Here is a 17,952-nt window from a genome sequence, read left to right as displayed (position 1 = left end):
ACAAAGCTGAGGAACATCCATCCACTCATGAGCATTTTATTGGCTTGGACTAGCTGTGCAGGATCCAGGGAGTGTTCTCTGGGTAGCCTGCCTTCAGCACATGGCCTAGAGCAAGAGCCAGGGTCAGGCCTCTAGCTGTGGGAGCTGAAAGCACCAGGAGAAGGCCTGCTGTGCCCAGCCGACTGGAGCAGGGTTCCTTAGGCCATTCACAGCCCATCGGTGTTGGACGAGGAAGCGGACAGGAAAGTGGGCGGGGCGGACAATGTTGCAAGGATCGGGGGTCAGGGCACATGGTGGTCACACCGGTCAGCTCCCCCAGGTCAGCCCTTGTGCAGGCACCACACCAGCGTCTGGCCCACCCCCGTCATGCTCAGCACACGGAAGCCCTTGAGTTCCAGCTTGTCCAGGACTATGCGAGGAGGGTCATTGACATAGTATTCATAACTGTGAAGAAACCAGGAGAGCGGCGTGAGGAGACAGACACCGCGCAGGTACCTCCCCAAAGCTGGGGTCTCCTCAGAGCCTGGCCTGTCTGCTGGGCGCTTGCCTGCTGAGAGGCTAAGTGCTCATTCTCTGTTCTGCCCCTTGCTGCACACTTGGTTTTATTCTCCCCAGTCTGACGAAGGTGCCATTACTGATCCGTTTGATAGGTGAGGAAACAGGATAGCCTCAGAGCTGCTGTGTGTTAGTCTAAGCACCCCACTAGGCTGTCTGCCCTCCTCAGGAACTCAGGCCTCTCTCTAGCTGCCCTGCAGTCCTGGAGCAGCAAATCAGGTCAGCACCTGGATCCATGGGTCCTTTGCTGGTGCAGAAAGCTTGATTTCCCTTGAGTTATAAAGAACATGAGGCGGCCGGGTGGTGGTGGCACACGCCTTTAATCCCAGCACTCAGGAAGCAGAGGCCAGGCTGGTCTACAGAATGAGTTCCAGGAAAGGCATAAAGCTACACAGAGAAACTGTCTCAAAAAACCAAAAAAAAAAAAAAAAAAAAAGAACATGAAGCGGATAAGGGACCCAAACCCCAAGCTTGGCATCCTGAAGCAGATGAGGAAAGAGATGGAATTGGCTCCTCCCTGCTTTGATCAGGGGCTGGGATCTGATTGTCTTCTCTTCCCTTTTTGCACTTGGGACTGGCAATTCTGAGGATCAGTGAACCCACTTGGTGTCCCCCGCCCCCAGTAGGGAAGGTGTGTTGGTTTGGATGAGTGGTCCCCACAGGCTTGTATAATTGAATGTTTGGTCCTGTTTGGGGAAGCATTGGAAACTGTGGCCTTGTTGGAGGAGGTGTGTCACTGGAGGTGGCCTTTTAGTTCTCAAAAGGCCACTCCAGGCCTAGGGTCTCTGCCTCCTGCTTGTGGATCAGATGTGAGCTCTCCACTACTGCTCCAGTGCCATGCCTGTCTGCGTGCCTGCTGCCATGCGCCCCGCCATGACGGTCATGGGCCCACTCAATGCAAGTCCCCAGTTAAATGCTTTCCTTTATAAGTTACTGTGGTGGCTTGAATGAAGAGTGCCCAAAGGCTCATATATTTGAATGCTTAGTTACCAGGGAGCGGAACTGTTTGAGAAGGATTGGGAGGTATGGCCTTGGAGGAAGTGTGTCACTGGGTGTGGGCTCTGACGTTTCAAAAGCCAGTGCCCAGCCCAGTGTCTCTCTCTCGACTGCTGCCTGCAAATCAGGATATAAAGCTCTCAGCTACTGCTCAGCACCTGCCTTCATGGTGCCTTCTCCCCACCGTGATCATCATGGACTTGTCCCCTAAAACTGTAAGCAAGTCCTTAATCAAATGCTTTCTAAGAGTTGTCTTGGGTCACGCTGTCTCTTCACAGCAGTAGAAGTCTAAGACAGTTGCCTTGGTCATGGTGTCCATAGCAACCGAACACTAGGACATAGGGTGGGGAAGCGGAAAGGGAAGTGGTGGTGTTTAGACACAGATGATGTGGAGGATGCTGAGGGAAACGGCCAAATGCCAGGCAGCCAGGAGCTGGAAGGAGGCCCTGGGTGTCCTGCTCTATTTCTGGGGCTGGGCTCTGGGACTCAACCAGCCCTTAAAGCCAAAGTTTGTCTTTGCTGATGGGATCCACTTTAGAGCAGAAAGGACAAGGCAAGAACAGCTCGTTCCCAGAGCCCCAGACTCAAGACAGGCTATCCTAGACTTCCACTAAAGATGAGCTGCTTTGGGAAGGAAGGCTAGGGGCTTGTGGGAAACTCCCTCGCTCGGCTTAGAGCCCTGTGGGGGACTAGAGATGAAAGCAAGCCCTGCAAGTGGCTTGGTTGTGAAAAGAGCAAGGCTTGATGGGTGTGTAAAGGGCAAGGCTTGATGGTTGTGCAAAAGGCAAGACTTGATGGTCATGTGAAGGGCAAGGCTTGATGGTCGTGTGAAGGGCAATGCTTGATGGTCCTGTGAAGGGCAAGGCAGGAGGAGGCACTGGGAGGGAGAAGGAAGATGCTGGAGGGTACCACTTCTTACAAGTTGTTTCCCAGGACACTTCTCTTTGAGGCTCCCAGGTGCTGCATCAGCTCCGGGTCCGAATGCTCATCACCCACCATGGTGGGGCCCACCTCCTGCAAGGTAAGCCACAGTAGCTGCTTAGCTGGTGCCGGGCCACAGTGGGCAGTCCTCCTCCTCCTTCTCCCCTCTCCACGGCCCTGAGGAAGCCATAGGTCAGTGGAGGAGGGGCACAGCTAAGAGGGGAGCAGGGTGGGTCCTCCCTGACTTCCTAGACTGCTGCCTATTGGCACCTCCAGGCCAGATGCCACCAGCCATGTTTCCTGTGTATTGGCATCACCTGGAGAATGGAAGAAACGAAAACACCTGTCCACGTGAGAATTTATATACAGGCATGCAAACTTGCCAATTTATAACCACTACCAAAATGAAAAACAAAACAAAAACCCATTGTATGTCCCTATATATGAACTATATATATGTAGTTCCTGTAGCAGAACTGCCCATAACAGCCAAAAGGTGGGGACACCTTGCAATGCTTGTCAGTTGATGAGCACAGAAGTAAAATGTGGCAAGTCTTAGCTAGGCTGTGGTGGCGCACACCTTTAATCCCAGCACTCGGGAGGCAGAGGCAGGCGGATCTCTGTGAGTTTGAGGCCAGCCTGGTCTACAGAGTGAGATCCAGGACAGGCTCCAAAGCTACACAGAGAAACCCTGTCTCAGAAAAAAAAAAAAAAAAAAAGAAAGAAAGAAAAAAGTGGCAAGCCTGTAATTCCAATAGGAAAAAGGCAGTGAAGAGAGGAGGAAGCTAGCTTGAAGGGCAGCCTGGGCTACAAGGTGAGACTATTGTTTAAAAAAAAAGGGGGGGGGGAAGCTGGAGAGATGGCTCAGCGGTTAAGAGCACTGGCTGTTCTTCCAAAGGTCCTGAGTTCAATTCCCAGCAACCACATGGTGGCTCACAACCATCTATAATGAGATCTGGTTCCCTCTTCTAGCCTGGAGGCATACACACAGGCAGAACATTATATACACAATAAATAAATAAATCTTAAAAAAAAAAAAAAAAAGGGTGGTGTAGCCTTACGATCGACTCCTATTCGGCAGGAAAGACATCCTGAGACATGAGAGGGCATCAATGGACTTTGAAAACATGGACATGAAAGCAGCCAGGCCCGGGAGAACACACAGACAAATGTAAAGTTAGTAGCTAAAGCTCATGGACACATGTTAAATTGATTCTAGTGATGGTGCACATCTCTGAATACACTAAAAACAGAAACCCTCACACACATTAAATTGTGTGCTTTCAACCAATGAATGCTTTGGTTGCATTGCTTATCAATAAAACTATAATTTCAGAGAGCCAAGCCTGGTGGGACATGCCTGTAATCGCAGCACTTGAGAAACAAGACCAGCCTCCAATCATAACAAATTTGAGGCCAGTCTAGACTACATGAAGAAGAAAGAAAAAAAAGATAAGAATTAAAAGAAGAATTACTATTTGAGGGGGACATTTCCAAGCTTGGATTCCCACATTCTCCGGAGTTTCTGAAGGTCTGGGAAAATGCCCAGCAATCCATATTTTAACAACTGTACAGGTTCTCAAATCTCGGGCACTGCCAAGACTGCTCCTGCTCTATGATGAGCCCACCCTTCCTGCTTCATCCTGTGGGAGCTATAGGCATGCACCCAGGGCTGGAACCCTGGAAGAGAGCGCGCCCTGCTGTTTAGCTGGGGGAGGGTATTGTTGGAGGCTTTTTGCTCTTTTAGGGGGCCCGCCAACCCAGCTCCCAAATAAATCCACACATGGAGGCTTTTTCTTAATTACGAATGCCTGGCCTTAGCTTGGGTTAGTTTCTAGCCAGCTTTTCTATGCTTTAGATTATCCCGTCTGCCTTTTGCCTCTGCGCTTTTCCTTTTCTATTCCTTTCTTTGTTTCTTACTCTGTGGCTTGCTATGTAGCTGTGTAGCTGGGTGGCTAGCCCCTGGAGTCCTCCTCCTTCTCTGGTTCCTAGATCTCCCCTGGACTTCCAGATTTCTCCTTCTATATATTCTCTCTGCCTGCCAGCCCTGCCTATCCTTTCTCCTGCCTAGCTATTGGCCGTTCTGTTCGTTATTAAAGACCATCAGGTGTTTTACACAGGCACGGTAACACAGCTTCACAGAGTTAAACAAATGCAACATAAACAAAAGTAACACACCTTAAAATAATATTCTACTACAGGAGGGGGCATCATGTATCCTTTGAAAGTTACAAATGGCTTCTGAGGCATCCAGTACAGTACCTTTCCCCAACTCCCAGGTGAGGAAGCTGCACCGAAGGATGACCTCAGACTCCCGCAGATTCCCGCGTGGTGCTCTCCCGAGGTCGCCTTTAGCCCGCTCCTCCCTCTCAAGCTCGGAGTTCTTTCTGCGCCCCAGAACTAGCCCTGCCTTTGCCTTCGTTCGGGCCCTGGCTGCAGCACTTGTGAACCGGTCGTTGGTGTCCCCGCGGAGCTCCCCGCCCACCCAGCCGCCTGACTCTACTCAGTGTCCGCGCCGCGGGGGGGCGTGGCGGGGGGGGGGTTGCCGGGGCCACCAGGGACTGTCGCAGTCACCCACGCCGGATACTCACCATGCGGATCTGGGTGCTGATGAGCAGGTAGGGCATGGTGCGTGGCTGGGGTGGCCCGTGACCACAGTCCCGTTACTCCCTTCTCTGGCCGCGGGCGGCGCTTGGCGGCGGTGCGGCCACCGCGCGGGCCAATCAGGAGCGCGCGTCGCGGTCCCGCCGCCCGGGAGATCAGGAGGCGGGTGTGTCCGGGTGGACTCCACCAGCTGCTGTGGCCGTGGCGGCCAGGGCTCCTGTCGCCCCTTTGCCCTCTTCCAGCAACACCTCCACGCGCAGGCTCCAAAGTCCTGCGGATGCCTGCTGGTTCCCGCCTGTCCCTACAGTGGTGCAGGGCGAAAACTGCGCTGTGGACCCGGCTGCAGCCAAAGGGACGCGGGGACTGTGTGTCTTTACCAGGACGCGTCCCCGGAGAACTTAAGTGCACGGGGCTAGGCTAGACGCGAGTGTCAGGTCCTTGCGCCGTCCCGCGTCCCGGGCTCTGTCATTTTCAGTGTGGCTGAGGGTCGGTCCTTGCACGCCTTTGGCCCTGTACATCAAGTCTGTGAAGCACCCGCGCGCTTGGCTGGGCTCCAGTCCGCCAGTCCTTTGGGCGCGGAACCCGGTCCTCCTGCGGGGAGCCGAGAGCACGCGCGGATCACAGGGTAGCACCTGGGGCAGAGACGAAGCGATCCCTGAACCTGATACCCAAGGGAGGGCGTCGAGTTCACAGGCAACTGGTCCACGCCCTCATCTAGATGCACCAGAAGCTGACAGTTCAACATTCCTCAAACGACACGTTATGATTGATTCCCTAAAAAGCTAAGCAGAGCAAAACACGCTGGAACACCCCCGCCCCCGGCCTGGAAACCTGCACTTCTTACCTAACTGGTCTAATTTATTTATATCGTCCCTTCCTGCCCGGGACCAGCTCTCTCAATATCAACGATTTAACTTAGAGGAATAAGGCACATCCATGTTTAGAGCTCAACCCCCAGTATTGGGAGGGAAAAAAGAAAAGCCTCATCATAGGACCTATAAAGAACTCCCACAGGGGCGGGCATGTAGCTAAGCTGGCGCAATGGTTCACGGAGTTCGATCCCCAGCAGCACACGAGGCAGGGTGGGGCTTGACACCGCCGCCGCGCCTTGGGGACTGTGAGCTAGAGTCTGTCTACCCTAAGTAGTTGTTGTCAGAGTATTTTATCACAGCAACAGGAAGGAAACCAGGGGCGGGGGAGTGGGGAGAGACAGACAGGCAGACAGAGGCAGAGAGAGACACACAGAGACACAGAGACACACAGAGAGAGACAGAGAGATGCGGAGGGAGGGAGGAATCTGTCTCAACCACAAACCAAGATCAAATAAGCAAAAACAAACACAAAGCCCACACACCAACAACAGAAAGAACCAATAGGAACAACAACAACAGCAACCGACTTGCCTAGGCACTTCATGAAAGAAGACACGGAAATGATTGATAAGCTTATAACCAGATCCTCAAAACCTTTAGGAGTCCTAGAAATGCAACGTATTTACCATGAGTCTGTGTCTTCACGTGCCTTGTCATGACTCACTCGGGAAGGTCTTAAACGATTTTCAGGAGTTGGTTCTCTCCTCCCACAATGTGGGTCCCAGGGATCAAATTCAAGTTGTCAGGCTTGGCAGCCAGTATCTTACCCACCGAGCCGTCTCCACGGCCCCTAAACCTCAATTGTTTGTTTGTTTGTTTGTTTTGGGTTTTGTTGTTGTTATTTTGAGACAGGGTTTCTCAATGTAGTTTTGGTGCCTGTCCTGGATCTCGCTCTGTAGACCAGGCTGGCCTCAAACTCACAAAGATCCACCTGGCTCTGCCTCCCCAGTGCTGGGTTTAAAGGCATGCGCCACCACTGCCCAGCCTAAACTTCAATTTTAAACTACCAGATACTGCCCTACAGATAAGAAAGAAAAGAAAAAACTTAAAATTTGTAAGACTTCCAGGTGTGTGGTTCACAGCGGTGGTTCCAGCTACTTCAGAGACTGAGAGAAGAGAAACACTTGAACTTGGAAATTAAACACCAACCAGGACAACAGAGTGAGATTCCATGGGGTTGAGGGGAAGGGGACTCACGTCTAAGCCTAGCACTCAGGAGACAGGATTGCTTCAAGGTCAATACCAGCCTATGACACAGTGTGAATATTGTCTCAAAAAAGGCCCCCCTGTCCCACAGGACTAGAGAGTGGGCTCGGAAGTCAGGAAAACCTGCTGGTCTTCCAGGGGCCCCTAGTTCAGTTCCCAGCACCCATATCAGGCGTGACTTACAACTGCCGGTAACTCCAGATCCAGGGGAGCCAATGTCCTCTTCTGGCTTCCACAGGCACCTGTACACTCACCTGCTTAAGGTCGGGCCGTGTGACAGCTGAAAACACTTCCGTTGAGATCACAGATTGTGACTGATAGTCAAATTCGCCCCTTGTGACAAAACCAAACCTCCCTAGATAAACTTTAAAGCCCGGGTGACGTACACCTGTAACCCCAGCACTCAGCAGGCTGAGTCTTGGGGACGGAATTTGAGGCCAGTCTAGGTCACCTCGCCCTGAACATGCTTGATCTCATCTCAGAAGCTAATCAGTCAGGTCTGGTTAATGCTTGGATGTCGGAGGACAGCCCGGGCTACATGGTGAAAACCTATCTAAAAACAAAGCAAAATTTACATAAAAATCAGAGGTATGTACAACTAAACAATATTTTGTTTTGTGATTTAAGACACAAAAGCGGGGTCTGGAGAGATGGCTCAGCGGTTAAGAGCACTGACTGCTCTTCCAGAGGACCTGAGTTCAGTTCCCAGCAACCACATAGTGGCTCACAACCATCTGTAATGAGATCTGGCGCCCTCTTCAGAATTAAAAAAAAAAACAAAAAAAACCACAAAAGTGTCAATTTAAGCTTAGAAGGTACAAGCATTATTTGGGGGTATTGGGAACTGCAGTTTGGGAGACACAGGTTTAGAAGGCCGAGTCAGTGTTCCAAAGCAAGCAGGGAAAGTGAAACAGTGTGAGAAAAAGGTCTCAACTCATTACACCATAATCATGTTAGTCAGCTTCATCTTACTGTAATGAAATACCTGAGGTACTTAAAGGGAAAAGGTCCCGAATTCAGGAGGTAGAAGGATGAAGGACAGGGAACTGAGGCAGGCCTGGGCTACATAGAAAGAATGTCTCCAAAAAACAAAACAAACCCCCAAACCAACCAAACAACAACAAAAACTGGCTTAGCAGGGAAGAGCGTGATTGGTTGCTGTGGAGTCACGAGAACATTAGTTCGGATCCCAGGACCTATATTACCAGCTAGATATCTCCACTAATGCCCGGGACGGAACCCAGCTTCGAGGAGGGCAGGGGCAGGACCACCACTGGTCTTGGATACATCAGGTCAGGGAGAGACTGCCTCAAAGAGACAAGTGGCTTATAACAAAGGACACTCAGTGCCTGCCTCTGGCCTCCATGAGTGTACACATGCACACACACACACACACACACACACACACACACACACACACAGCCTAACTAGAGAAAGAACATTTTGACTAGCTGTGGACTCCCACCTCAAGATCAGGTAGCTCCATCACGCTTCCCTTCAGGCAAGGTCAGTGCACCTTGGCAGGAGCATGTGGGTGGGATGAAGTACCCGGAATCCAGGCAGCAGGAGACAGACTGAGGCTGGGGTCTTCTGGTCTTCACAGGGGCTTGCCCCTAGTGACTGAAGACCTTCCCCAGGCCCCACCTTCTAAAGCATCACTACTTCCCAGTAATACCACCCTCTACTCTAGATCAAGTCATTGATACATAGACATTTGAGGAACACTCAACCAAATTGTAGCCATAACTGAAATTGTTAATCTCAGCACTTGGCAAGAGGATCACCTTGACTTCAAGGTCAGCCTAGGCTGCAAAGTGAGATCCTATTTTTTTTTAAAAAAAAAAAGAACAGAAGATAGATAGGTAAACTAACAATTACTTAAAGAGAAACCACCCCTGAAGCTGAGAAAGAATGTGGAAGCTGTTTGACGTGGACCTCATGACCCACAGAGCTGAGACCTTCATGAACCAATGGAAATCTCTGAAGCAGGAGTCCAGCTGCCTCCTGATAACCATCTTGAATCTCTGGGCATGCTGTAATTATCTGGTTGTCTCAGAGGCCTGCCGCTGAAGGGTGGGGTTCAAGTTCTTAAGCAGGAGCCTGAGACGTGCTGAAGCCGTGAGCCCTTAATGGCATCCTGACTTCATTTGGAAAGCCTCTCCTTCACTGAGCCCTCTCCCCTTCCCCCATCTCCCCTCCTCTCATTCCTCCCTCCCTCTATCCCTTCCCCTCCCCCTCTCTCACCTCTCTCTGTCTCCATGTAGAGGATCACCTTAGGTAGCCCAGGATATCCCAGAACTTGCAATCTTCCTGCCTTAGCCTCTAGTGCTAAAATTATAGTTACGAGTCGAAAGAGTCTGGCTTGAAAGGGTCCTTCAGCGTTGCCTCCATAGTGGTGTTCCTTTTATTCTTCCAAAATATGTTGTCAGATTAAAAAAAGAACAGACAGGATAGGTAGGTATACTATCCAGGGAGCCATTACCTCTGAGAGAGAAGGGAAATTGGGGATGGGGGGCACTTATGGATTTATTTGTTAGGGTTTTTTTTGTTTTTCTTTCTTCTCTCTCCCTCCCTCCCTCCCTCCCTCCCTTCCTCCCTCCCTTCCTTTTCTTCTCCTTCTCCTTCTTCTTTCTTTCTTTCTTTCTTTCTTTCTTTCTTTCTTTCTTTCTTTCTTTCTTTCTTTCTTTCTTTTTTTTTTTTTTTTTTTTAGGCGAGGTCTCACTTTGTAGCTCAGGAAGCCCTGGAGCTCATTATGTAGTCAGGCTAGCTTTGAAGTCTTAGTAATCCTTCTGCCTCAGGCTCCCAAATCCTGAGATAACAAGAGTGAGATGGTTTATGTAATGCTGGGATCAAACTCAGGGCTTTATGCATATTAAGCAGTCCCTCCACCTAAGGACTGAGTCCTAAAAATAAGAACATGGTGTGTGTGTGTGTGTGTGTGTGTGTGTGTGTGTGTGTGTGTGTGTGTGTATCGTGTGTATCTATGTATTTATGTGGGCATTACACATGTGTTTAGAGGCTAGAGGTCAATGCTGGATGTCTGGGGTTATAGGTGTGCTTGGGATGTTGACTTGTCCGGGGACATTCTGGCATCCAAACCCCTCCTCATGATTGTACTGCAAGCATTATTTACCCGTGGGCTACCTTTCCAGTTCATCCACCTTATCCAATTGGCCAATGAGTCCAGGGATCTGCCTTCACACCCCATCCTTCCCATCAGCTCTAGGTCACCTTGCCCAGCTTTTGCCTGGGTGCAGGGGATCCAAACTCAGGTCTATTGCTTGCACAATAGACAACTAAATCGTCTCTCCATCCTCAAGACCTTTTGTTTTTCTTCTCTCTCTCTCTCTCTCTCTCTCTCTCTCTCTCTCTCTCTCTCTCTCTCTCTCTCTGTGTGTGTGTGTGTGTGTGTGTGTGTGTGTGTGTGTGTGTGTGTGTGTGTTAAGATCCTTAGAAGTTAGATTCCAGGTAAGGCTACCACCAAAAGGCACCAGACTGTCACTTTCTTGGGCAGAGCCCGCCAGATGAGGCAGATGTTCTGGGCTGGGCAGGAGTTTGGGGTCTGTTCTCTTTACCTCTCTCAGCTGGCCTGGGGAGGGGTGGGAAGGAGACCTGGAATGGTGCCAGGGCTTGCTTTATTGCATTCACAAAACTGGTTTGCAGATGCACCTTACGATAAAGCTCTGTCTGGAACAGCCCATCACAGCTCCAGCTGCCCATGCGGTCTTTCTCCTGCCGGATAACATCTTTAATATCCAGGAGGAAATGAATCCCCTGCCTGGGCTGCCTGCTCAGCCTGCTCAGCCTTCCTGTCCCCCTTTTTCTGTCAGCTTTTATGGATTGCTTCTGCAGCAGGCCACAGGAGTGCTGGAGCTGAATCTAGTGTATGAACCCACCCTCCTTCCCTCCGATCTCTCTGTTGCTTCTTTCCTTGTCTTTTTTGAGATAGGGTGTCACTTTGTAGGCCAGGCTGGCCTTGAATGTGGGTTGGAGTCTCCTGCTTTTGCCCAGAATTGCAGGTATGAGCCACCATGCCCAGTCCTAAGCACACAGACGAAGCTTTGAGGACAAGTTTTGAGACAGCTTTCAGGAGTCAGTTCTCTCCACTGTGTGCTTTCCAGGAATCAAACTCAGATGAACTCAGGTGGTCATCCTCAGTGGCCAGCATCCTTACCTACTACATCCTTACCTACTACATCCTTACCTGCTGCATCCTTACCTACTGCATCCTTACCTACAGCATCCTTACCTACTGCATCCTTACCTGCTGCATCCTTACCTACAGCATCCTTCCCTACTGCATCCTTACCTATTACACCATCTCACTGGTCCTCCTTTTCTTTTGAAGTAGGGTCTTGTGTTACATTGCATCCCATAAACGTGCACAATTACTATGTTCCAGCTTTGTTCATTTTTTATTTATTTATTTTACTTGTTTGTTTGTTTATTGTTATTTTTTAGACAGGGTTTCTCTGTGTAGCCCTGGCTGTCCTGGAACTATAGGCCAGGATGGCCTTGAACTCACAGAGATCCTCCTGCCTCTGCTTCCTGAGTGCTGGGATTAAAGGCATGTACTCAGCCTTTATTATTTTTTTATGTGTGTCAATTTTCTTATAGATTCATCCCTTCAGAGTATTTATTTTATTCCAGTAAGAGTTTCCTCACATTTCGAATGAAGGAATGATGGTGACCCACGCACATAAAAACCACTCGGATTTTTCCATCAAGATTACTTGTGAAATCTGTATCGTATTTCAGATCCCTCCCATGTATCACATGTGTGAAGATCTTGTCTTGAGTACATAGTTTGTACTAAAACACTGTTTGCCAAACACAGCACTCAAGTGTAAATCTAATAAATCTTTTCAATAAAAAACAGGAGACAGGTGGTTGGGAATTTAGCTCAGTGGCAGAGCGTTTGCCTAGCAAGTGCAAGGCTCTGGGTTTGATCCTCAGCTCCCCCCCAAAAAAACAACAAAAAGAACAACAACAACAAAACACCAGGAGACAGATATCGGGGTAATAACTTGAAAGATCAAAGAACAGAGGAGCAGTCCCCAGTGACTTCTCTGGATCCCCTGACCAAAAAGGGTCAAGATCCTGTCCCCACCCTGCCTTATCACCTCCTGTCTCCACCTCTTGAGTACTGAGATTAAAGGTGTGAGTCACCATTGCCCAGCTTCCATGGTTAACCAGTGGTAGCTCTGCCCTCTGATCTCCAGGCAAGCTTTATTTGTCAGAGCACAAACAAAATATCACACAACACTGCACATTCACAGCTTTTTGCCGTTATTAGTGTGCCTTGGTTTCCGGATGCTATCCCACCTGATCATCAGTTTCCCAGACTTTGTCTGAAAGGCACTGATATAACTGGGTCTGCAACATCCACACTTCTACTTATTCTGGGCTGGGAAATGCTATCAGGCTAGTGTGTTGATTGTGGGGGGCCCCAAACAGCTTGACCACACAGCTGCCATGGCAGGCTTAGAGGCCCAGACACAGCTTCTGTGACAGGCTTACTGGCAGGTAACACCCAGACCCAGGAGAAGCCATAAACTGACCCCACCCAGGGAGGGCCTACATCTAAGGGAAGTACCTGACATCCCAAACATTCCAACCATTAGATAAGGTTAGACGAGATGGCCAGATGGCCCTGAGTCTAGCACACACCTATTTCTGTTTTATAGATACCTTTAGACAAAGATCAGCCAATCAGGGCCCTAAACCCTGGAAATCCCCTCACCCCAACCTCTGCTATGATAAAAACCTACCCTGCCTGGGCTCATCAGATAGAGAGATCAAGCTGGGAGCTTGAAAATAAAGGCTCTTTGCTTTTACATATGGGATTCGGTCTCCGTGGTGGTCTTTTGGAGGTCCCCACCATCTGGGCATAACAATGATAAACCCAAGGGTCTTGGGAAAGTTGTACTTCTCCATTACTATTCTCCCATAGAGCTACTCTGTGTGGGGATGGGGAGATGGGGGAGTGGGGGGGTAATGTCCAACCGTCGCCACTCCTCCCAGAAGAAATCCACACAGTGATAGACAGCAGCCATCCATGGTCCATTCCAGCACCTTGTGAAGTGCAGCCGAGGGCCTCGGAAGAGGGAAGCTGTGGCCCACAGAAAATGGGGTTCATCTACACCGCTCCAGGCTCCCGATTGCCACTCCTGGCAATGGCAACATCCGAGGGCAGGAACTCACCATGGCTGCCACAGGAGATTAGGGCCCGATTACATCAATGGCTCCTCAGACCTCAAGGGAATCTGGGAGACCAGGATACCAGGGTGCCCCGAGGGCTCCCACCAGATCATCTCTGTTAGCCCAGGACTCCTCAGAGCTGTTCAAAGCTCAGGAAAGTAGCCTTTGGAGTGACCTGGAGACCAGACTGGTTCACTCCAGCCCTGAGTGACTATGTTACCAAACAAAATTGGTATGTCTCAATTTTTAAGAATTGGAACATTCTGCCTGAGGCCAGCCCAGGGCCCAGCTGCCCATCTTGCGAAACCCAACAACTTGGAGGTGTTGGTGAGATTGCCCTACTGAACAATCTGCTCAGCTGAGATCCTGCTGGATGGTTGTGGTTTAAGGCTTTAATCCCAGCACTCAGGAGGCAGAGACAGGTGGATCTCTGTGAGTTGGAGGCCAACCTGGTCTACAGAGCAAGTTCCAAGACAGCCAGGGCTGTGACACAGAGAAATCCAGTCTTGAAAAAAAAAAAAAAAACAGTTTATTAGAACTTTGAGCCAACTTTTCTATAGATTATTATTATTGCTGGGCAGTGGTGGCGTATGCCTTTAATCCCAGCACTCGGGAGGCAGAGCCAGGCGGATCTCTGTGAGTTCGAGGCCAGCCTGGGGTACAGAGTGAGTTCCAGGAAAGGCGCATAGCTACACAGAGAAACCCTGTCTCAAAAAACCAAAAAAAAAAAAAAAAAAAAGAGAGATTATTATTATTATTATTATTATTTTATATAAAATATCCCCAATTTAGGGGAAATACAAGCTAGGACAATGGAAGATAAAATATGAATAAAGTACAATTGGACACAAGTACAAAAATGTTGTAATAAAACCCACTATTTTGTATGCTAACTAAAACGTTAGTTCTTAGTTCCTGTATTCAAAACCTCTTGTGAGTGTGGTAGTCTATGGACAACCAAGGTGTATGTCCTTGCTGTCTACCTTGTTTGAGGCAGGGTCTCTTGAATCAAGAATCTAATTAGTCTTATTAAATAAAAACCCAGTATAGCCAGGCGGTGGTGGCGCACGCCTCTAATCCCAGTACTCGGTAGGCAGAGGCAGGCGGATCTCTGTGTGTTCGAGGCCAGCCTGGTCTACAGAGCAAGATCCAGGAAAGGTACAAAGCTACACAGAGAAACCCTGTCTCGAAAAACCAAAAAAAAAAGAAAAAAAACCCCACAAAAACACAAAGCAAAACAAAACAAGACAAAAAACCAGAGTCAGATATTGAGGGTGAAAGCTGAAAGATCAGGGAAACAGAGAAGCTGGCCACCAGAGACTTCTTACCTCTTTGAAATCTCAAACCAAATGTGGGGGGAGATCCTGTCCCCATGAAACCTCAGACTGGAGCTGAGATCATGTCTCCACCCGCTTCATATGCCTGTCTCTACCTCCCTAGTGCTAGGATTAAAGACGTGAGCCTCCCATGTGCTGGGATCAAAGGCATGATCCTCCCAAGTGCTGCGATTAAAGGTGTGTGCCTCCACTGCCTGGCCTCTATGGTTAACTAATGGCCAGCTCCAAACTCTGATCTCCAGGCAAGCTTTATTTGTCAGAACATAAAATATCACACAACAGTCTCTCCTGTCTCCACAGCCCTTCTGCTGGTAGGAGAGCTGAGATTACAGACACATGCTATCATGTCCACCTTTTACACACACGGTTGTTGCATTGTGAGCACGTTACCAATTTTGCCAAGTCAAGGATCCCTGCAGCCACAATGTTTTTTGTTTTGTTTTTGGAGGGGTTTGAGACAGGGTTTCTTTGTGTAGTCCTGGCTGTTCAGGAACTCACTCTGTGGTCTGACTCACAGAGATCGGCCTGTCTCTGCCTCCTGAGTGCTGGGATTAAAGGCGTGTACACTACCGCCCAGAAGCACAGTGTTTAATGACAGTGGAAATATCTAGGCCAGTCCTCCAAAAATCCTTAACTCTAGTTATCTATTTATTTTTAATCCTGTGTCCATCTTTAAGCTGTGAGATACTTTATATGTACATGAAGACATTTGGAGCCAGGCAAATCTGTAATCCTAGGATTTGAGAGGCCAGCGCAGAAGGTCAGCCAGAGCTTGGCTTTCAGGCAAAGACCTGTAACCCAGCTCCTGGTAGAGTGCGGATGCAGACATGACAAGTTCAGTGTCTTCCTGTGCTACAGAGTGAGTTCAAAGATAGCTTGGGCAACTTGAAATCTGGTCTCAAAAAGTACCAGAAAAAAAAAAAAAAAAGAAAAGAAAAGAAAAAAAAAAGATTGGCGATGTGGTTCCGTGGTACAGCATTCCCTAGTATTTGTGAGACCTGAGGTTCTGTCTCTAAAGCCAGAGGTGGGAGGTTCTCCTTTTGTTTGTTTTTTGAGACAGGGTTTCTCTGTGTAATATGCCTGGCTGTCCTGGAACTTGCTCTGTAGACCAGGTTGGCCTTAAACTCACAGAAATTTGCTTCCCTCTGCCTCTTGAGTGCTGGAATTAAAGGTGTTCATACCATGCCTGACTCTAAGACAATTTCTTAATTAGTAATTGACGGGGGAGGGCCCAGACCATTGTGAATGGGGACATCCGTGGGCCGGTGGTCCTGGGTTCTATAAGAAAGCAGGCTGTGTTTTTTCTTTATGGTTCTTAGTTGTTCTTTTGCAGAGCTGCCAGCTTAAGTCGTTCTGGGATCAAGAAAAATGGGCCTTGGCGGTTCGTGTTCCTGGAGTTGTATCCATGCCAGTGGATGCCCACACGCTCCAGAAGAGAACTTAACATTGCTGCTGCCATTGTTGCTGTTATAGCAATGGTGGCCATCGCTGCTACTGTTTCTGGGATTACCATTTCATAATTGCTTACAAAAGCAAGCACAGTGGAGACCCTGGCAGCAAAAGTAGCTACTACAGTTAGTTAATCTTTCATTCTATTGGGCATGATAAATTTAACAGTTATATACATTTCGATTGGCTTTGAAAATTATAAATTTATAAACTCAAATTCCAGTTGCTTTTGGGATACCATCTTACAAGGACTCCAATTTGCAGTATGGCTCATTAAGGAAGGGAATGGCTCAGTTGCCTTTAGCCTACTGGCTATGGGTGAGATAGGACCTCTGTTGGTCTTTTCTGTGTCAAACACACAGATTGCAAGCCCAGTGCCACTTTGAGATCTTTGGCAGCAGTTAACTCTGCAGCTCACACAAGATTGAGCCTGTATGATAATGAGTATTCAGAGACGGGTAATGCCTGGGGGCACTCACCAACCTAAGACAGAGCACCTGTGTGGCCTGGGCAGGCATCTCCATGACAGGTAAGGTGACCTGCTGAGGTCCCATGCAACCTAAGTCAGAAGCTCATTTTTTAGTAAAAGGGGGACCTGTAGGGTTCTGGTCCCCATTTTGGGTAACTGTTGCCTTGCTTGCTGACCTTGACCTTGATATCCTCCCTATGCTAATTCCCTGCTGGGTTCCACCCTCCTGAATGCTTAAGGGAAGTTCCTTGTCTGTGTATCCTGCATAATGAGCATTAACAGCTTAGATGCAAGATTGTAAAACATCGGTAGCGAACTTCTGCCCTCTGGGGTTCTCCCATTGTGCTGTAAGCCTGTATTTAAGACCTCCTCCCTCCTTCAATAAATGGCATTCGACATTAAATAAATAGATAAAAAGAAAAAGAAAAAAGAAAAAAACCCCCAGATTTAACGGGTAAAATGCTCCCGGATGATTTTTTTCACACCCCTCTCCCCCAGAGAGAAGACAGGGAAGAGAGACCGAAAAAACCAAGTGTCTTCTCTAGGGGGCAGTTTAAATACCCTGTGGGAGTAGTCTTGAGCAGGGTTTGAGGATAGAGAGATGGGGGAGGGGGATTGAGGTGGAGGTTCCATCAGAATAATCCAGACTCTTTGGGCATATGGATCGAGGGTGCCGGGTGCTGCTGAGGTGGAGCGCTTCCACCAGAACATACATGAAACCTGAAATTTACTATCTTAACCATTTTGTCTTTTTGTTGTGGTTTTTATTTTGCTTTTTTATTTTATTTTATTTTGAAACAAGGTCACACTATAACCCTGGCTAGCCTGAAACTCATTATCTATGTACACCTGGCTTGCTTAAAACTCACAAAGATTAAAGGCTGTTGTATACCACCATAAAAAAAGAAAGAAAGAAAGCAGGCTGAGTAGGCCATGAGAAGCAAACCTGTGAGCAGCATCCTCCACAGCCTCTGCATCAGCCCCTGCCTCCAGGTTCCTGCCCTGCTTGAGTTCCTGCCCTCACTGCTTTTGATGATGAACTGTTGTATGGAAGTGTGAGTGAAATAAACCCTTTCCTCCCCAGGTTGCTTTGGTCATGGTGTTTCATCATAGCAATAGTAACCCTAACAAAGGCACCCTGTCTCAAAAAAGTAAAAACAACAAAACACAACAACAAAAACAATAAAATGTGTCAGATAAATGAATTTATTTTTTTCTCTATCCCGAATAGAAAAATATTACAGCTCAACTTGGGTGAAGGGTCTGCTTGCACTATAGGCAAATGTTCCATCATTGACTTACACCAGCAGCCCGATGATATGAAGGATTCATTTTTTTTTTG

The 17,952-nt window shown here is 48.6% G+C and overlaps 1 protein-coding gene across 1 annotated transcript; it reads right to left on the bottom strand.

Annotated features, from left to right (window-relative positions):
* Positions 1–7: 7 nt before the first annotated feature.
* Gchfr (GTP cyclohydrolase I feedback regulator) lies at positions 8–5,222 on the bottom strand. The gene is made up of 3 exons (XM_006979209.4): positions 5,064–5,222; positions 2,471–2,565; positions 8–444 (listed from the first exon to the last, which is right to left on the bottom strand). The coding sequence occupies exons 1-3, from the start codon at positions 5,097–5,099 to the stop codon at positions 321–323; spliced, it is 255 nt and encodes an 84-aa protein (XP_006979271.1). The 5' UTR covers positions 5,100–5,222; the 3' UTR covers positions 8–320.
* Between the last annotated feature and the right edge of the window lie 12,730 nt (positions 5,223–17,952).

Source organism: Peromyscus maniculatus, chromosome 4 (assembly GCF_049852395.1).
Source record: "Peromyscus maniculatus bairdii isolate BWxNUB_F1_BW_parent chromosome 4, HU_Pman_BW_mat_3.1, whole genome shotgun sequence".
In the NCBI taxonomy this organism is placed as follows: domain Eukaryota; kingdom Metazoa; phylum Chordata; class Mammalia; order Rodentia; family Cricetidae; genus Peromyscus; species Peromyscus maniculatus.
Note: the sequence above shows the minus strand (reverse complement) of the source record. Positions and strands in the feature narration are given on the sequence as shown.